The sequence below is a fragment of the Cydia strobilella genome, chromosome 21 (genome assembly GCF_947568885.1).
Source record: "Cydia strobilella chromosome 21, ilCydStro3.1, whole genome shotgun sequence".
Taxonomy (NCBI): Eukaryota; Metazoa; Arthropoda; class Insecta; order Lepidoptera; family Tortricidae; genus Cydia; species Cydia strobilella.
The window spans coordinates 4,087,582-4,108,012 of record NC_086061.1 but is presented as its reverse complement, the minus strand read 5'-3'; the positions used below and the strand labels follow the sequence as shown (position 1 = coordinate 4,108,012).

Genomic DNA, 20,431 nt, shown 5'->3' with positions numbered 1-20,431 from the left:
GGTAAATGAGAAAATTAAAAAATAAAGGTTGTCAAACTATATCGTGTTCCATATCAAATGAAAGAGCTCATTGTGAGAATCTCAAATATATATTTTTTTATTTTAAAATAAATAGTTTAGAAGTTATTCAAGAAAATAGGCAAAAAATGACCATCCTCCCTCTTTATCTCCGAAACTACTGGGTCAAAAATTTTGAAAAAAATACACTAAATAGATCTTTACCTATAGATCACCGGAAAACATATTAGAAATGTGCAGTCAAGCGTGAGCCGGACTTAATTACTTAGTTTTTGATCCGACCCCTACGGTTTTTAAAGACATTTCACATAAAAAATACATTGTTTAAATTGTGTAATGTACGGAACCCTTGGAACGCGAGTCCGACTCGCACTTTCGCACTCGGTTTTTTTTTATGTTATAGGAGGCCAACTAGCAGACCAATCGCCTGATCGATTACCGTCGTAGCAGAGGGGTTGTAAGATCGTTCTCGGCCTGTGGGACAACGCTCTATTCTTAAAGGTTTTTATCGACGATACTAGTCATAAAGGTGCGTGAACTGTATGATAACGATGAGGTACGTAGCACACATGGAGAGCATGATGGTGGGCAGGCGCAGGTCCAGAGGTAGAAGCCGCCATGCCTTGCGCAGGAGTGGCCGCGCTTCAACGTAGCGCAGGGTGCGAGCGGATGATGATGTGTCTTTTGAAATTATACATATTTACAGTAATACATTATGTTAAGTATAATTTAAAAAAACCGGCCAAGTGCGAGGCGTTGTTATAGCGGCAACAGAAATACATCATCTACGCAAATTTCAACCGTCTAGCTATCACGGTTCATGAGATACAGCCTGGTGATAGACGGACAGACGGACGGACAGCGGAGTCTTAGTAATAGGGTCCCGTTTTTGCCCTTTGGGTACGGAACCCTAATAAGCTTAAATCTCTCTTCTTATCTGTAGCCTTACCACGACTGCCTTAGCTGTGTCAAACTGCCATATTCGCTAAAGTCTGCTTAACTAATTTTATTTTCTATATACATCTCGCTCGAACTAATATGCGAGTACGAGCGAGATGAATAGAAAGTAAGTTACGTACACGCTAGCGAATATTATGTCAGTTTAAAACTGGTGGTAGCCGTAATGAGTGTTTTTCGTTCGTCCGGTAAAGTCCGCTTTCTGCAACCTAATTTTACTTTTTAGACGAGAAACTTTTCCTTATTTATGTTGCTACAGTAACCCCCGACGCAAAAAGAGGGGTGTTATAAGTTTGACCTCTCAAACGGGTAAACCCATTTATATAGGTAGATACGTTTTAATTTTTTGAAAGCAGGTTTTCTAGCGCTGATTCTTAGACATGATTTATCCAAATCAAACTACCATTTCATTAAGTTGGGGACGTTGGGGTTTTATTTATTTTTTTGCTATTTCGGGCATGGAGTCTCAGAGAACAAATTCCGTATTCAATAAAGATAAATTGATTAAATATGTACCTAGCTACTGAAATGATGACATTAATATTTGCGGCAGTATTGTAAAGATTTATCAACTTTACCTACCTTTTTCGGTCACAAGCCCCTCATGCATAATCATTTTAATCTCGTCAGTCTGAGCGGTTATCATTTCAGCGAATACCGCCGGAATGCAGATCTGCAGTGTAGCATGCATCGCGTACACGTATGTTGACGATTTCACCAGCCATGACTGAAACAACATATTTATAATATACCGTCTATTGATGCATACTATCTGACCGTCTGGACGTCCCAGGTACCAATGGAGAGACGAAGTGCTAAAAGACCTTGGCAGAAACGGCTTTGGACAGAGAAGCATGGCGGTCTTTGGTGACGGAGACCAAGATCTACTTCGGGTCATCACGCCACAGCAGTAAGTAAGTATTACTAAGTATATAGGACACTGTACTTGAGACTCGGATACTCCAAAAACTTTCATATAAATACAAAATACAAATACAAATAGTTTATTATCATAAAGGTTGTTTACATGTGCATCGATATATCCATCAGACTCCAAACTAGGCTGAGCCTGTATCTTGGAAGTCTGCGAGAGCGATTGACAATTATGTCCACATTATTATACATTTCTTAATACTAAAAGTAATTACTACAATACAAGCTAAAGAATACAGAATAACTAAACTAAAAGATCTAAACATGTTATTCAACTTTGGGTACAACGGTGATAGCGTATTGATGTACAGTCGAACGCAAAAATATCGATCCAGCCAAATGGCTCAAAAAAATGTGAACACGACTGGAGTTGCATTTAAGAACATATCCATAAATACAATAAAAACTTACTTTATGAATTGTTGTCCAATCTCTATACAAATGAACACTTACCATAACATCGTAACCTCCCCTAAATTTATCAAAAGAATCTGCAAGAGCTTTATACTCAATTTCTAATTGTTTCAAAGTAATATCACGCTGCGATAGTTTAATTTTCAAATTTCTCATTCGAGTGTAAATGTGGTAGAATACAAGACTATTAACCACGGGTATAACGTCCAAAGCCAGAATAGGGACATGAAGGAAGAACTGTAGAAACATTTTGCCTCTGTCTGTACATGTTGTTAATGCACAATACATCATTGCTCCAGTTATTTTTAATGAAAACATCAATAATGTGTAAAACCAAGCTACCAACCCTATTCTATTAGAATCTTGTGCCACAGTTAAATCTAACAAGAACTCGCAAACAGTGAACTTCATTGAGATCAGTATGCAGAAAGTCGGTATGTACTGCACAAATGAAATAAGCTTCCAATAATGCCCACTCCCTGCATCTGGCATGGCCGTGAATGTTAAAGATAAGGCCGACATCATGAAACAACCCATGACAATAGAAAACCAATGAGCTGCCATTTTGAATTTTATATTTATCACTTTTCTGCATCCGAATTTAAAACCGAAAACCTTTGGTATAGCGCCAAAAATGATAACAGCGAATTTGGTATCCGTTGTTTCATTGCTTCTTGCACAAATATTTTTCTTACCCGTACTCTTGGTTGATACATGTTATCACAATGCAGGTGACGGTGGAATGTAATATTCATTGAAATTAAATATTGTTTCCATTATTGCTAATGTGATTACAATTCTAACGCCTACTGTTTATGTAGGTTTATTTCAGGCTATTACAGAAGATTACTTTTCATACAAATACCTTATCAACTTAGCATGTGTTTGTCCTTAATAAGTAGCTAGTGGACGATATTGAAAATTAATTAGATAGACACTTTTTAATCAATTACAAAAATTGGTGCAGGTCTATATTTTATTTTGACTTCAGCGCCATCTGTTCTATATTACACGAACTAATAAAATATAAGTAATACTTATACATGCTTGACAAGTGGTTTTGCTACTCGACGTTAGATGGCGCTGTTATTATAATGTTATAACAAACATTTCTTTTTGTTTGTGCTTATTCCTAAATTCGAATTCGGTACACATTATTATAAAAGTAGATTAAAATATATTCCAACCAATCTTATCATGTTGTTTGGATTGACCTAACTTGGCGTGGTAACCAGATGTGGTGACGGCCTATATATATATATATATATATATATATATACTATATATATATACTATGATGGATGAATATCAGTGAACGTAAATGAATATGGAAACCTAAGCATCCGTAAAAAATACAAGTCAGTCTTTGCAAGCCTTTTCGTGGCACTTTTTTTAAGCTAAACTGTGGAATACTGTCTTCTGCTCGTTTGCCTCCTGTATCATCAAAAAAAGAAAACAGTCGATTGTCATGACTTGTGAATGTGGATTTAAAAGCTTTTAACACAAGACAATCATTAAGTAGAATCATCAGATCACCACCGTCTCGATATCAGCACGTGACATAATAATAGTTGACAGCCGATTAAAATGTCGATCCGTTGCGTAAGCGTATAAACCGGCCAAGTGTGAGTCAGAATCGCGCACGAAGGGTTCCGTACCTTTAAGCAAAAAACGGCAAAAATATCACGTTTGTTCTATGGGAGGCTCCCATACAAAAAACGTGAGAGTCGTTGGGAGCCCCACTTAAATATTTATTTTATTCTATTTTTAGTATTTGTTGTTATAGCGGCAACAAAAATTAAATGAAAAAAAAAAAAGAAAATGAAAAATGAGTGTGAAAATTTCAACTGTCTAGCTATCACGGTTCATGAGATACAGCCTGGTGAGAGATTGACGGACAGACAGACAGACGGACAGTGGAGCCTTACCGTTATTACCCTTTGGGTACGGAACCCTAAAAGGTAGCTGGTAAACAGTACGATTACCTAAAACCTAAAAGTGTAATGTATTAATTGTGTTCGCGTGTCGACCTTAGTCGCTAGATGTCTCTGGGTGTATCTTAGATGGCGGTATCGATTGTCTTTCTTGGTTTACACTAAAGACATAGAGTGCTCATTCCATACAAGTTAATTCTATTACTACATTTGTGTCAATTTTTGAATTTGTTCTTGCAAATACCAGCAAGAACGATGAAATGTTAAAAGCCTGCCGCTCCAGTTAATAAAATATGGGGCCTGATTCAGATACAACGGCATGTTACGGTTTTGACATGTTTAGATCATGTCTAGATACAACCTTGAACAACGCTCACGGTGATTGGTGGCTGGTGCATGCAAAATGGAGTGAGATGCGCACCAATCACCAAGATGATCGTCAAGGGCCTATTAGAGGGTCGGTTTTTGTCTATAAGTCTTCTAGAAATCGATTTTCGCTCATGTCGTCTCGGGCATGGGTATATTTGGTATCAGTGCATTCAGTATGATGCCCTGAACACAAATATATGAGATGACAAGCGCGAAAGTGGTGGAGGTACCTAGTTGCTGAGACGTCATAAAGTCGGTAGTACAAAGTTTTATTTTAATTTTTTTATTTTAAACATACCATGTGAAACCAACATGTGGTACCAAATGAAAGGGCTTTGAAATTTTGGAATAATCCATTCAGTTATTTTCAATTTAGAGCAGTTCAGAGTCAACTGTGGATTGTGAAACGTTGTACGTTTTTTATTAATTTATTAGACCAAGTATTCTGGCCATAGGATTCTATAATAAAACAACGTAATCTAATTATGTTTGGGTTTCTTAGAATAGTCTCGTCTCGATTAATATTAGTTGCCCGTTAAAAGGAAAGTCGGCGATAAAAGCTTGTTTTAAAAATCAAATGTTTGACAAAAAACTTATTGTGTCATTAGGTGTAAATCTATAATAATTGTTACCTTTTCTAGTTTTAGATTTATTTTATCTAACAATTATTTTTTATTATTTTTTTTATTTATTTTTTTCAGACGGACAGACGGACAGCGGAGTCTTAGTAATAGGGTCCTGTTTTTACCCTTTGGGTACGGAACCTTAAAAAAAAAGAAAGAAAAGGGCAAAGAAGAAGATTCTATTATATTCTATATTATTTATATTTGTAGCTGTAGGTATATAACATCCATAATTATTATCACGCATGACGTGCGGATATCCTTTTGTGGGCATAGTAACTACACTACATTCTTCATAATTATGATGCTTACGCATTGCTGGCATAGAGATGTCTCTACACTAGGCTTGCCATACGTCAGGATTTTCCCTAACATAAACCGAAATAATTGTCATATAACTAGGTACAAACAAACAAACTAACAAAAATATATGTAACTCCGTATAAGATAAGTAAAGTCTAAGGCAGTGGTTCCTAACCTTTTTAGTACTGTGACTAGTGTGACCCCATTGACTAACTAGGGAACTCGATTTTACCCCTCCTCCATAATCATTAATATTTTTTCTTAATTTTTTAGGTAATTACCCCCAGGTTAGGAACCGCTGGTCTAAGGAAAAAACGTGCCTGGGAAATCAAGAAACGTTATTCTCGAATAGATGGCGCCACACCTTTGGCCTATAATCGGGTAGATGGTGTTGGTGACACCGTCTACCAGAGTGAAAGAACATGGGTCAGTCATATGGCGTTCTAAAAAAAAACATTTATCCAAAAATGTATACATATATATATTTTTTTTGTTGATATTATCCTACATTTACATTTTTAGTTTTAATGGTGTGTCAATAGATGGCAGTAAATTTACTGTGACTACGAAATTTATTTACTATGACAGTAACTCTCTATACACTCTATTCTATTACTAAAAAGTTTTGGTGCCCAGGGTTGGAATCGAACCAGCGTCCTCTGCTAACGCGGTGCCTAAGCCCCCGGTCACCCAGGCCACGGCGGCGTTAGGCGCTCCCTAATTAACATAACGGTGTTTCTTATAATAACACAAATTAATATATTTTCAAAATTACTGTAGTTCTAATCGTATTCCCCTGACAAGGATTTTTGGTTCTTTGTCAGGATTGCGAGGGGACGTGGTGAGTGTCAGGCTTTATTATTAATAAATTATTAGAAACCACAGCTAACCTAGAAGCTACCCAAAAGTTTGGATTTATGCAGAGGAAAGGAAATGTGACTAGCAGCATATAGTGGCGAGCTATCCTAGTGGCCCGCGATGGGTTTTGGAATAAGAGAGATTTAATTAAATAAGCGCTTTTATATTTTATAGTTTTTTTTTTACAAATTTAAAAGATTAAAAATAAGTTTTAGATACGGAGCTTTAATGAAAGGGACTGACATGTAGATATATTTTGTACAAATAACCGTCCAGGAAAAGTGAATATTTGTAGGGTGATATAGGGAATTTTGTCGTTATATTCAATTTTTTTTATATAGCAACCTTATATTATAGGCTCACATGTCTCGTTTTATACTCATGCCTTTATTACTACCCATCTTACAAAAAAGGGTGGGTGATGCTGGCAATTAAATTCGCTTTATTTGGATTAATACGGATTGAATTTTTAGCAACGGAAACTAACGGAATGTTAAGGGGCTACCTGAGGTTTTATCGATTTTTGACAAGTTTTGAATAGTATCTCCTACTTTTGCACTACATATAGAATTATAAAACAAGCGGCTATCGGTTCTTCAATCTTTTATCTCCATTTTTGTCTACCGGATTGTGAAAAAAATTAATACTTATTTATTTATGATTGTTTTAAACATTGTCTAAAAAAACACTTTTTTCGTATCTCGATTACTGTGAAAGATCTTACTTATACGAAATCTACATATTTGGGTTCGTCTTAGACGTCTCTAAAAATTTGTCTAAGGTTTTAATTTTAAACTAATTAACACAAAAGTTATGGCCAGAAAACCAGTTTTTTGGCCTAAAATTGTTCAACTTTGATGCCAAATATTTCGAAAACAATGAACTTTGAAGTAAATATGGGATACTATATTGCTAAAATCCGTTGCTGTTAATATGATAAGCTACAAAAAACATTAGAAAACTAAGGGATTCAAATCGAAGGTCATCGGGGCATGGGATCCCCTTAATGTTCAATTTCATATTATTTCAAGATGTCGATTTAAATTGAGAGCGAATAGTTCATGTCATAAACGATGACGCACGGATTTGTCAAATCTAACCTTTAATTACATGACAATACGAGTCAAGGCACGCGTCTTCGTGGATATATTGTATGGGATCGTATTTTTGGCAACGGGCTCGTGTTAGTTTCTGTTTTTGGCCGTGTTTTAGAATTTTGTTCCTTTTTTAAAAACGGGATCCTATTACTAAGACTCCGCTGTCCGTCTGTCTGTCTGTCTGTCACCAGGCGGTATGTCATGAACCGTGATAGCTAGACAGTTGAAATTTTCACAGATTATGTATTTCTGTTGCCGCTATAACAACAAATACTAAAAACAGAATAAAATAAATATTTAAGTGGGGCTCCCATACAACAAACGTGATTTTTTTGCAGTTTTTTGCGTAATGGTAAGGAACCCTTCGTGCACGATTACGACTCGCACTTGGCCGGTTTTTAGATTTCTTTTTGTTTTTAAAGGTGTGGAAACTTGCATGAAAACTTTCACACGGAAGTGCCCAGAATTTTTTGGAAATTTTGAGACTGTTCAGCAACTTAAATACACATTCCTAGTCTCAATGCAGTCCCTTATAGTAAAGATAAATATAACTCCGTAATAGATGGATACAGTCTTAGGAAAAAACGTGCCTCGAAAATCACGAAAATTTGATTCTCGATCAGATGTCGCTACTACCTTTGGCCTACTCTCGTATAGAGGGCGTTGACGGTTTCGTTTGTTATTTAACAATTTTACCGCATATTAGTGAAACATCATGGGTCAAAATGATAAAAATAATTAATGCATATAAAAATAATCATTTATCCATATTTAAATACATTTTATCGTATTTTTATAAATCTTCATTTTTAGTTTTAAAGTATGTCGATAGATGGCAGTGAATTTACAGTGGTTACAAAATTTACTATGACACTTATGACAGTACCGCTCTATAATATTATATCCTCTTTGCTTATAGCAAAAGTGTGAGAAAATTGAATTTAAACACCCGGAGGCAATGTTATGTTTGCTGTACAAGCACGTTCATCAAACAAGCACTGTTTACTGACAATATGATATAACGTTCGCTAACTTATTTATTTAATATTGACATATATGTATATGTCACAGCAAACTGGTTACATTAGCCAGCTAATTAGTCACCTAGCCCGTTCATTAAACCTAGCCAGTTTTTAATATTTTTAAAAAATTTCTACAAAACTTTAATAACAAAACTTCCGTGAGGTACTGACATATTAAATATATAGGTAATAAACCGGGTCACTCACGTTTATAAAACGTCTGGCGTCGGACCACCAACGCGAGCGCTCCTTGAAAATGCTCCTCGTTATGGAGCGACAGATGGTATGGACCCGGGTATGTCTTTAAACTACGTCCAAAAGAGAGGTATGGGCACTGTGAATGACATCTCGCTTTGTGTGGTAGGGCACAGGACAGCGGATGTCATTCCAGATCTAGAGCAGAGCCCAACTGGGGAGGTACCTCCACCTTACAGAAAACCGCAGCCAAATAACACTAGACCCTATTAATAGTGTTGTGTTCCTGCCGGTGAGTAGGGTTGCCAGAGCTCGAGGGAGAGGAGTGTTAGGGTCGGCAACGCGCATGTAACTCCTCTGGAGTTGCAGGCGTACATAATAGGCTACGGAGACTGCTTAACATCAGGCGGGCCGTATGCTTGTTTGCCACCGACGTAGTATAAAAAAACACATGTCGAGCAATCATCCACTTTATAAACGTGAGTGACCGGGTTTAATATATTTAATACAAAACTTTAGTAAAAATATATCTACTCGTAACTTTGCCCAAATGGCATTTTCCGACGTTCCTCAAAAGTACGTTCCAAGGTCTGGCACAATAGGGGCCGGGGGTCAGTGTGCTACATGATTGACCAACTAATTTCTATTTACAATATAATCATATGCTAATAGCATGCAGTCTGCTGCCTGTATGTCGACGAATAATTAACTATTAGGTGTTGCGACTTAGAGATGATGATTGGAGAAACCGGCGTTTTTGTATTTACTAGCGACCCAACCTGGCTTCGCACGGATGCAATGTATTATATACATAAACCTTCCTCTTGAATCACTTTATCTATTAAAGAAAACCGCATCAAAATCCGTTGCGTAGTTTTAAAGATCTAAGCATACATAGGGACAGACAGACAGCAGGAAGCGACTTTGTTTTATACTATCAAAGATAGATATAACTCGGTAATAGATGGATACAGTCTAAGAAAAAAACGTGCCTCGAAAATCAAGAAAATTTGATTCTCGATGAGATGGCGCCACTAGTTTTGGCCAACTCTCGTATAGAGGGCGTTGACTGTTTCGTTTGTTATTTATAATTTTAACGCATACCAGTGAAAGAACATGGGTCAAAATCATATAAAAATAATTAATGCAAGTAAAAAAATGATTTATCCATATTTAAATACATTTTATCGTATTTTTATAAATCTTCATTTTTAGTTTTAAAGTGTGTCGATAGATGTCAGTGAATTTACAGTGGTTACAAAATTTACTATGACAGTACCGCTCTATCTTATTATATCCTCATTGATACTATGTAGTGATTGTACAAAATAGGTACGTTAAGTCATCATATTCAACGAATTACAATAAAATACAAATAAAATTTAAACTTATGCTAATTCAATTCAATTTAATTCAATTTATTTATTTAAGACAACACTGGCCCATAACGGTTAGTAACAATTAAGATTAAAAACTAAGTGTTAGTGGAACACAAAAAACAGAAAGCGACAAAACAAAAACAGACAGCAATGAAATTCTTAAAAACTCACCTAATAGCGGTTATGACACATTCAAAATGCCGCATTATAGGTGAGTCGTATCGGCCCGCAACAGTGGTCAGGATGGGGTTGGAGCTGGCCCGCACTCTGCAGAGCAACGAGGCAATTCTCTTGCGTATTATGGCATAGTAGTCATCCGTGTGCTAAATAAATAAAATAAAAGCTAAAGCTGAGAACTAAATATAAAAGACTTCCCCCAAATCACCCCCTTCCGGCAAGGTCGAAAGAACGGTGCCGGCGCTAGATGATGCTTTGGTTGTTACCTTCCGAATTAAATCTTTTATCATGGCTTTTATGAGAAATGCATGACCTTTGTGCGTTGTTCATGTATAAATAAATGAAGTTACATAATAATTATATTATATGTTTAATGTAAATAGTTAATTGTAATTTTAAATTTAGTTGTAATTTTAATTTGTTTTTTAATGTAAGTTCAATTTATTTTATGTATTTTTAAGTTTAATTTGTATTTTTTATCTATGGGTTTTTGCCTGAAATAAACGTATTGATTGTTTGATAATTAACTGAATTAAATCTCTTCTTTGTTCTTTTTTTTATCTCAGCTTTTTATGAGAAATATACACCGACTGTGCTTTACTGCTATACAAAATATTGCCAAAGAAATAATATGAGGGACTTTCATATTTCTTGATCGTACAATCGGTACAATGTTCTGACCCGACGTGTTTTCAAAAACCGGTCAAGTGCGAATCGGACTCGCGCACGAAGGGTTCCGTAACATTACGCAAAAAACGGCACTAAATATCACGTTTGTTGTATGGGAGCCCCACTTAAATATCTATTTTCTTCTAAATTATTATTAATTATTATTATTTATTAATTTTTTATATTTTTTTATTCTGTTTTTAGTATTTGTTGTTATAGTGGCAACAGAAATACATCATCTATAAAAAATTCAACTCTCTGGCTATCACGGTTCATGAGATATAGCCTGGTGACAGACGGACAGACAGACAGACAGCGGGGTCTTAGTAATAGGGTCCCGGTTTTACCCATTGGGTACGGAACCCTAAAAAGATATTTCTTCTGTTCAATTATCTGAATTTCGAACGACGATTACAGATCAGTTTAATCTCATCATCATCTTCCTCGCATTGTCCCGGCATTTTGCCACGGCTCTTGGGAGCCTGGGGTCCGCTTGGCAACATAATAATCCCAAGAATTGGCGTAGGCACTAGTTTTTTACGAAAGCGACTGCCATCTAACCTTCCAACCCAGAGGGTAAACTAGGCCTTATTGGGATAAGTCCAGTTTCCTCAAGATGTTTTCCTTTACCGAAAAGCGACTGGTAAATATCAAATGATATTTCGTATGTATTTCGTACATAAGTTTCGAAAAACTCATTGGTACGAGCCGGGGTTTGAACCCGCGACCTCCGGATTGCAAGTCGCACGCTCTTACCGCTAGGCCACCATCAGCGCTTGATAAATCATAATGTGCTTTCTGGATGATCGTATAAATCTTAGAACCATTAGTACCTAAAAAATGAGCCGTGTGACGAAGCATTTAAGCGCAAATTGAGAAACCTTTTGTTGGCTAACCCTCTGTACTCTATAAGTGACTTATATGTAATTTTATTTATGATTAAAATGATTTATTGTATTTTAAAAATGACATTTACTTCTTTTGTGATATTTTATTTTGTTTGACATTTAATGATGATTCTAAATTGCTAAGATTGACATCTATTTTTGACATGTTTTTGTTTATACATACTTATATGACGATCCTTATTGGGAGAGAAAATTATTTTAATTTATTTTGTATTTTTTAGTATGTAATGTTTGACGATCATGATAAGAAGATAAGCATAATTTTGATATTGATGCAAATTTATAGTGTAATTTTTATCCTGAAATAAATAAATCTAAATCTTATATTTCCTTAGTAAAATTCCCTACCTCAAGCAAGTGCGATCTTGATATAAGATGCCCTACAAACGAAATATAATTTGAATGCAGCGACACTGGATGATCCACAGACACACACATCACAAGCACGCACACACACAGCGTGTGACCTAAAAATTGTAACTAAAAGATGCAAACAATCTTTTTAAGTTTTTATACCAGGTCCGGATTCGGTGGAGGAGTCGCTTGCCCTTTGAAAACCTTGAGCGCATACTAGAGGGCCTACTGTGAATACCGAAAATCGCAAATTGCGGGCATCTTTCTCTTTTACATCTTTCTTTTTTCTTTTTTTTATATAAATTCATATAGCTTAGTGTAAGAATAATTTATATTGTAATTTATCATTATGAAATAAATAAACTAAACTAAACTAAACTTACTCCAATTAAGGCGTAATTGAGTAACAGAGAAAGATGCCCACAATCTGCTAGCTTCGGTGTTCGCGGTAGGTCATTATAATAAAACGTGATGCGACCTAAAAGTACATTTATACAAACTGGTATATTTACGCGTCCTAAAACGACCACTGGCACTGACTGGTTAAAGAAAATAAATAGTGCGCTTACTGTCCCTTGTAAGAAAACTATGACCTATCAAAATTATTATTATCTTTTGTGACATTAAAACTATTAACAGGTCAACGCTTAAAGGATGACTCACGTTAGACCGGGCCGTGTCCGGGCCGGAGCTTCCGGCGCTTACTTTTCTATGACATGACAGATGATCACGTGATGCTTTCTATAGAAAACGAAGCGCCGGAAGCCCCGGCCCGGACACGGCCCGGTCTAACGTGAGTCATCCTTAAGGATAAACTTTAGTAGTCGGGTCGTACACATTTTATAATATGCTTAACTTGTTCGCGCCTTCTGTAGACATCACAAAGTTAAGGGAATCTAAAGCTAATTTTTGTGCTGCACTTATACAGGCGGGATACATTTTTTCAGTACTTGTAACTCAAATAAGAATGCACCAGAATCGTTTACTGTTATTGTATAGCTCACAGAAGTGTCTTTTGCCTAAAATGTGTTTGACCCAGACGCTGATTTTGTTCAAATCTTTTCTCCTACGTCGTTGGGTTAGCATAGTAGCGGCATTGAGGGGCTCTACTTTATAGGCATGAGTTTTTTTACACGTGCTGCATCGTTTGAACCTATTTTGAATGCAATGCGTGACTTTGACATTTATTCACCTTCTTACACCTCTTGTCGGACAGACGTCCAAGGCCTATAAACAAATAGGTAACATTTTGAAATATTTAAAATTTAATGAATTCAGAATCTACAGAAAAACCTGAATATCTTCTTTTTTTTTACAAGGCAAGCGATTCAGTATTTGACGTTCTTTTCAATCTTTTCCATGTAGCTACGGGAGTGACTTTCACCACTTACAGATTTTTTTAATTTAAAATTCTGCTCCAGTACGTACAAATGTGACAGGCGGCTTATTTTTACTTTAAAAACTCGACTTGAATTAACATTAATTTGACATAATAAACGCGCAGTGAATCTCAAGCACGAGCGAGATACCCAGCGATTAATGTCCAATCAAGTTGAGATTCTAAAGGTTAGTATAATAATAGAATTTAAGGTAAAAGTTACCTTATTTAAGTCTTTTTCCAGTCTTTTTATTCGTGCTGCCTGTGGGTGAACTATACTCAGCGGGCAGTCACCGCCTTAGGTTTGAATATAATAACACGCTCAGGATGCTGTTGGGACTGCCCAGGTATTGCAGCGCATCGGGCATGTTTACGGCTTCTGTGCCATTATTCGAAAGCAGCTAGATCGCCTCAATGATGCGCCGTGTACGCGAGAGTAACAACGGCATTCTGGGCGTGATCGCTAGCAGTTTGGATTTGGACTCCCCCATAGCGAGACACTGGAATAGCCTTCATGTATTGATTTGATTTGACGGAATTTTAGCCATTATTTATTTATTTTGTTTTCTGAATAAAATTTTAATTTAAGAGGCCGGTGTCGATTTTAGTCGCAAAAATGTAAAATTGATAGATTTCGTCGATGAAATTGAACACCTTTTGTTACCAAATTGAAATAACAAGTACTGGTTTCTATTAGCACGTCTTATTATCTAGCCTTTTATCAGTACAATTTTTTGAAAACAGACTCACTAAATTAGTGATGGTTTTTTTTTAAGGACGTTTAGGTAAACGCGCGTAAAGCACTGAATTTGCCGCTCTTATTTGTAAATTTCGTAAAGTTTGGACTGCTAAAAATGGTAAATTTGTATTACACATATTCTGTACTTGACCTTTATCAGATTACATTTTTGTTATATGACTTATGAGTTCGAGGAAATGAAAGTTAATCGAATTGAAATTTTCTCCAGAAATTACTTCAAAACAAGTTACAATTTCTCTGAAAATCGACTTAATTTCAACATAATTTGGATACTTGAACAATCTACAACATTTGCTGAAACTATTCTTATACATCAATTTGTATAATTTAGCACCATAATTTTTTGATGAATTTTTAAAAACTACCCCTTCTCTTCATATATTACCGGTGACGCACGCTCGCGACCTCATTATTAAAAGGCAAGATGCGAAAACGTGCTAATAGAAACTAATACTTGTTATTTAGATATTACGTAACAAAATGTGTATAATTTCAACGACTAAATCTATCAATTTAAAAATTTTGTTCCAAAATCGACTACGGCCTCTTAATTTAATTTTAATAATAAAAATAACAATAAATATTTTTTTTAATGTACCTATTTATTGTTATTTTAATTTTGCTCGTGGTTTTAATGTAATATGGATTATTTGTTATCTGCAATAAAAATAAATTGATTGATGGATAATCTCCTCCAGTACAAAATCGTGTGTGCAATGTATTGTACTGAGACTGCGCGAATCTCAAATCAAAATAGTGTAGTGTATATCTTTAAAATAAATAGCCCTTATACGCGCCCTAATCCGGCCCTGCGTCTTTCTATTAGAGTCTCGCTCGACCTATTTAAGGGATTGCAACACACGCAGGGCCACTCGCCTTCCGCGTGCGCCGGCGCTGTTATATAATTTAATTACTGCGAGGTCGAGGTTTGGACCCTTTTTGAACCTTTCTGCTAATAGGTTATGGCTTGACAGGAAGAACAACAAGGCAGGAGCTTAACCAGGTGGTATGTGACTCAATTGTTCGGGCGAGTTCGGTTTACGACTGGTCCGAGCAGCTTTAAAACTATAGTTTACTAGACTAGTCTAGTGAGAGAAAGAGAATGCATGAGTCATAACGCGCTAGGAAGGGACGACAGTTGAGCATATTAATTAACCGAGCGTTACCGAAGGTCTCCGTTTCAGCTTGGACAAAAATGCTTTCGAATGTCCGGATATTCTCCTCTGAAGGTCGCATTTCTCAATCGATTCTCTTGAAATTTCGTGAGCAGGTTTGGTTGTTACATAGATTTTCTTTGCCGTTTCGTTTTTTGGAAAAAGTTCAAAATGGCGAAAATTGGCATTAAAGACTTAAGTGCCTGTAGTCTATGTCACTAGGAGATAGCTGTTTAGCACATAGGTTAAATAACTGTTAGGAGAAAAGGCATCGACGTCAAGTAATCGCTTCTCCATACAAACTTGATACAAACGTAGTTCCCATTTTCCTTTCTATATTTTTTTTCACTGCATTTGCCCTTGATTTGAATATGTAAAAACCTACAATTTAATATCTCTTTTAATATCAAAGTTATATGTGAGGTTATATTATAAAGTTTAAGCTTGCATCGACTCCCGCGCAGGCATGAGCGGCGCGGCGTGGGCGCTGACACACTTTCGCAGCGACTAGGTACTCTTTATTTTCCACTTAGCTGAGGTTTTGTTGGTTTCGTTTTTAGCAGTTTTGCGAGCCGTAGACAAAGAGAAAAATGTCTTAAAGAGTTATTAAGAGACGAAGTGTTTCTTTAATTACGTATGTATGTTTTGGGTTCTTAAAAACTTTGATAAGTTTTTATAATAATTATGCTATACTCTAATGTGGCTCATTTACTTTTTTCCTAAAGAATGGAAGGTTTATGTACAACTGAAATTATAATTGCAACTTGAACGTTCCAGATACCGACCGATTCAGTTCAATTGGTGCAGAAATGCATTCAACTCGCACTTGACCGTACGATTACAAAACAGCGAAGTTATGCACTATCTAGCACCTAAAGGTACCAGGCTGGTATAAACATAAAAAGACAGAGCGCACGTCGCCCAGCCGCGAAAGTGAGAGTGGCGGTGAGTGTTGCGTAACCAAGACAGCTTCGTGAGAATCGTGAGGCCCTGGTACTCGGCGGTGCCGAGATTAGTTGTTTTGGATTTACGATTTCGTTTCAATCGATTTTAATATTAGTGCGGCGGAGTATTATGAAATGACGATAATAAAGCTAGATCTAGGAAGTTAGTCTAGACAGTTTATCAAAATAAAACCGCGAAATTTAGGCAAGTTTCTCGAGTGATAAATTCGTGGTGACCCTTCGGCCCTTTCGGCCACGTCACCAATCTTGTCATAAAAAAAACCACGCCGTGTAGTCGACCAAACTGTGTAGTCAATGAAAAAAAAAGTGATAAATTCGGCTTCAATACAGGAGGTACATACTTTACAGCCAGAATCAAATAGATAGTGACGGCCAAAGTGGTCAAATATAATTATGGAGCCTAAAGTTTTGGTAAAATAGACTGGGAAAACTAAAGTACTTATCGAAAACAGAAACTGCACCTAAATTTGTGTATGACCCATATACACGATTTCAGTTTGATACTGTCGTATAATGGTTACTATCGCTGTATATTTTCGATGCAATTTCTATTTTCAAATGCTTTTACAAGGAAAATCACGAACCAAATGGAATATTTCACGTTCAACGTTAGGGAAAAGAGCACAAAAACTCACATCTTACGCAACTCAATGCCAGTCGGTCAGCTACTAGTGGGAACTTGACTCATGACAGTCATGATTCGTATCGATTGGATGTAAAGAAAGTAGCACATCCTTGGTTTGACGTGATGACCCTCGCGGATATGGACCGGCCTGATTGTGTGGGGTTTTTTATGCAGTGAGATAACCGGATGCAAGATCGTGAAGATCGCCATGCTTTAGTGTTTACAGGTTTATGAGGTTTTACTTTGCAGACCGGAATTGCAAAGACTTGAAGTAGGTAAACGATAGATATTAAGGTTAAAAGACGCGACACTTTTCGCTGAATATTTTGAAGACGGCTACGTACTTTTTTTAGGTCGAGCAATCATTATCGTTAGATTCCTACTTCAAATATTACTTATGGCTTAAGCTGTCTATGGTAACCTTCATGCTTTTAAATAAAGTTTATATTGATCAGCTTGTACCTATGATCAAGTCAGTTTCATGCATAGACATAGTATATACAAGTAGTTATAGACGTGCTACCGAGCGACCGGGGGTAAGAGGAAGAATGTTCATATAAAATTTGGTCAGCATAACAGGATCTTTTCTCTTTCACTCTTATAAATTTCGGTATTTCGCCATCGCCTCCTACCTATGATGCCACCCGGTCGGTGATAAGGACAAAGCATGGCACTATTTTCTCTTTCCTCTTATAGGAATCGCAATAAGACTATCTTTCTCTATCAAAGAGTGTCAGGCCTTGGGTTTCATGCCAATAACCAGCGAGAAGTTGAATTTCACGTTTATCATGAGTACCAGGCCAATTTAAACGTGCACTGACATCAAACCGATATTAGAATTATATTGGAATCATATCTGTTAGCTGTCATTCGCGCGTTTCTTATGCTCAGACTTGTCCACACAAGTATTAGTGAAAGAAAGAAAGAAATACATTTATTTGGCACCGTAAACATTGGATAATACTTAAAAATAGCAATACAACACAAACTACTGATTTAAACTTTCACGATTTTTACTCATTAAAACTTATTTTCCGCGATTAAGTCGCGTCGTTGTGAATAATAATGACAACACAAACTAGATGCCAAAAAGGATCCCCACTCAGCATAATGCCACGGCAAGCCATGATGCTGATTTTCAATAGGTACCTAACTTAAAACTAAGCTACAACTAAACCAAAGATAGATCCGTTATAGATGGATACAGTCTAAGGAAAAAGAGTGCCTCGTAAATCACGAAAATTTGATTCTCGATCAGATGGCGCCACTAGTTTTGGCCTACTCTCGTATAGAGGGCGTTGACTGTTTCGTTTGTTATTTATAATTTTAACGCATACCAGTGAAAGAACTAGGGTCAAAATCATATAAAAATAATTAATGCAAATAAAAAAAAACATTTATCCATATTTAAATACATTTTAACGTATTTTTATAAATCTTCATTTTTAGATTTAAAGTATGTCGATAGATGGCAGTGAATTTAAAGTGGTTACAAAATTTACTATGACAGTAGTACCGCTCTATCTTATTATATCCTCATTGACTAAACTAAAACTAAACGAGTGACAGTAACACAGTGCAAGCGAGACCCCCGCGCGGATGGCAGGGCAGCAAACTGATATTTATTTATTTATTACATAAGTATCATTCTTTAATATAATTCTAATATCGGTTTGATGTCACTGCACGTTCGTATTGGCCTGTATGTCATCTGCCTTACCTATTCCCAGCAGTAGCGGGTAAGGGTGGGCAGGTCAGCTAGCACAGTGGGTTAGCGGCGCGGTTGCGTCACTAAGACTTTCTGCTGTCGCTAGCCCATTTACCCACTCACTGAGACGACGGGCCGCCGTGGATTGGCTCCTTAGCAGAAAGTTTGCGAAATCTGTGAGCTGTCGACCCCGCGAACCACCATAGCTCCGCGATTTTTAAATATTCCAAATGCTTTGCAAACTAGTGCAAACGTCTTGGTTTACCATTATCTTGGCCTAAAGTAAACCACGATAACAGTCTACATTTGGTGGAAATCTTTTTAATTTTCTATTTTATTTATACACTAAGAATTAAGCTTTACTATGCTTTACGAGTATTTTCACTGGAATATTTTTAGTCGTGTGTGTCATATTATTTGTGAATATTTAGTAGCTAAGTAACAGGTGTATTTTTTTACCTTGCCTTCTTAATTATCTTTTCTTCATAAAGTCGGATCAAATTAGTTGCTCGCTTTGTTATATTCAAGTTGCAAAGTTAGCTTATACGGGCTCTATAAAATTTCTTGAAACGCGCATCAACCAATCCTCAATACTCACACTATGCGCCTGCGCCGATTGCGTCACTCGCCGCTCACTACCCCCCACTCGAGTAGGGGGGGCTACCAGGGCGGCAGTACTGGCTCCTAGCAACTTGAATGCAAGTTGCTTGGCACTGGCTCGCATACGACGGAGGACCAGTTAGAGTGTGTGAAGAGTCGAGTCGTAAAATGGATTGGTCCCCATATATTCCGCGACTCTTCTCTCGCACACACTACAAATACCCATAGTAAAAATTTCAACCCCCTTATTAAAAAACTAAACCTATCTTTTTCCCATTATATTAGGAAGACAGAAAATGTAATACCAATCTGCTCCGAGCAACACTAGCAACATGTTAAAAGTGCCCGAAGACAGGATAAATTATTGTTGCCAACAAAACCAAATCTACAAATGTTCAGAAATAGCCCTCATTATAGATCTGTAATAATTTATAACCAATTACCAAAAAGCGTAACTAATGAACAAAAAGCGCAATCATTTATTAACAAACTAAAATCAATTCTAATACGAAAGGCATATTATACAGTCGAGGAATTTTTATCAGATAATGCAATAGATTAATTATCAGTCCAAAGAATTAATTATTTTTATTTTTATTTCATGTTATTATTTATTACTGTTGGGCTTTTATGATGAATTAAATATACATTTATAAAATGAGTAATAATACAATATGAATGGCATTTAACCAAAGTTTTGTTTATTATCATAATTTATTTAGCAATTTCCTAGTTCAATAATGTATTATTTGTAAATAGTTCAGTACCTAGTATTAAGATTGTTGCAGTGCCCTAACGGGGTATCATGTACCTACTTCAAAATGGTTTGTACCATCCTCTGTAATGAACATGATCGCAATAAAGATATATGATATGATATTATGATATGAACACCGGCTTCCGACATGTCGGAGCCCAAGCGATATCTTACAGTATAAATCATAAAAAAATTCGTATCGTTGATTGATCAAGCGCGGGCTTTGCGTATTAGTTTCAGTTTTACAAGCTTTTATTTAACTAGCTCTAAAATA

The 20,431-nt window shown here is 36.4% G+C and overlaps 2 protein-coding genes across 2 annotated transcripts in view; one reads left to right on the top strand and one right to left on the bottom strand.

Moving 5' to 3' along the window:
- LOC134751013 (uncharacterized) overlaps positions 1-20,431 on the top strand; it is a 182,143-nt gene that overhangs the window by 13,764 nt on the left and 147,948 nt on the right. The window lies entirely within an intron of this gene.
- LOC134751253 (uncharacterized) lies at positions 535-3,011 on the bottom strand. The gene is made up of 3 exons (XM_063686637.1): positions 2,320-3,011; positions 1,558-1,747; positions 535-711 (listed from the first exon to the last, which is right to left on the bottom strand). Exons 1-3 carry the CDS (start codon positions 2,884-2,886, stop codon positions 536-538), a joined length of 933 nt encoding a protein of 310 aa, XP_063542707.1. The 5' UTR covers positions 2,887-3,011; the 3' UTR covers position 535.

Excerpts from the sequence above, each read along its gene's own strand:
- LOC134751253 (XM_063686637.1), bottom strand. The coding sequence starts at position 2,886 with ATGGCAGCTCATTGGTTTTCTATTGTCATGGGTTGTTTCATGATGTCG. Across the intron at positions 1,748-2,319 it reads ATTGGACAACAATTCATAAA|ATAGTATGCATCAATAGACG; the intron begins GTAAGTTTTTAT and ends CCAGACGGTCAG. Across the intron at positions 712-1,557 it reads GGGGCTTGTGACCGAAAAAG|TAATTTCAAAAGACACATCA; the intron begins GTAGGTAAAGTT and ends TGTAAATATGTA.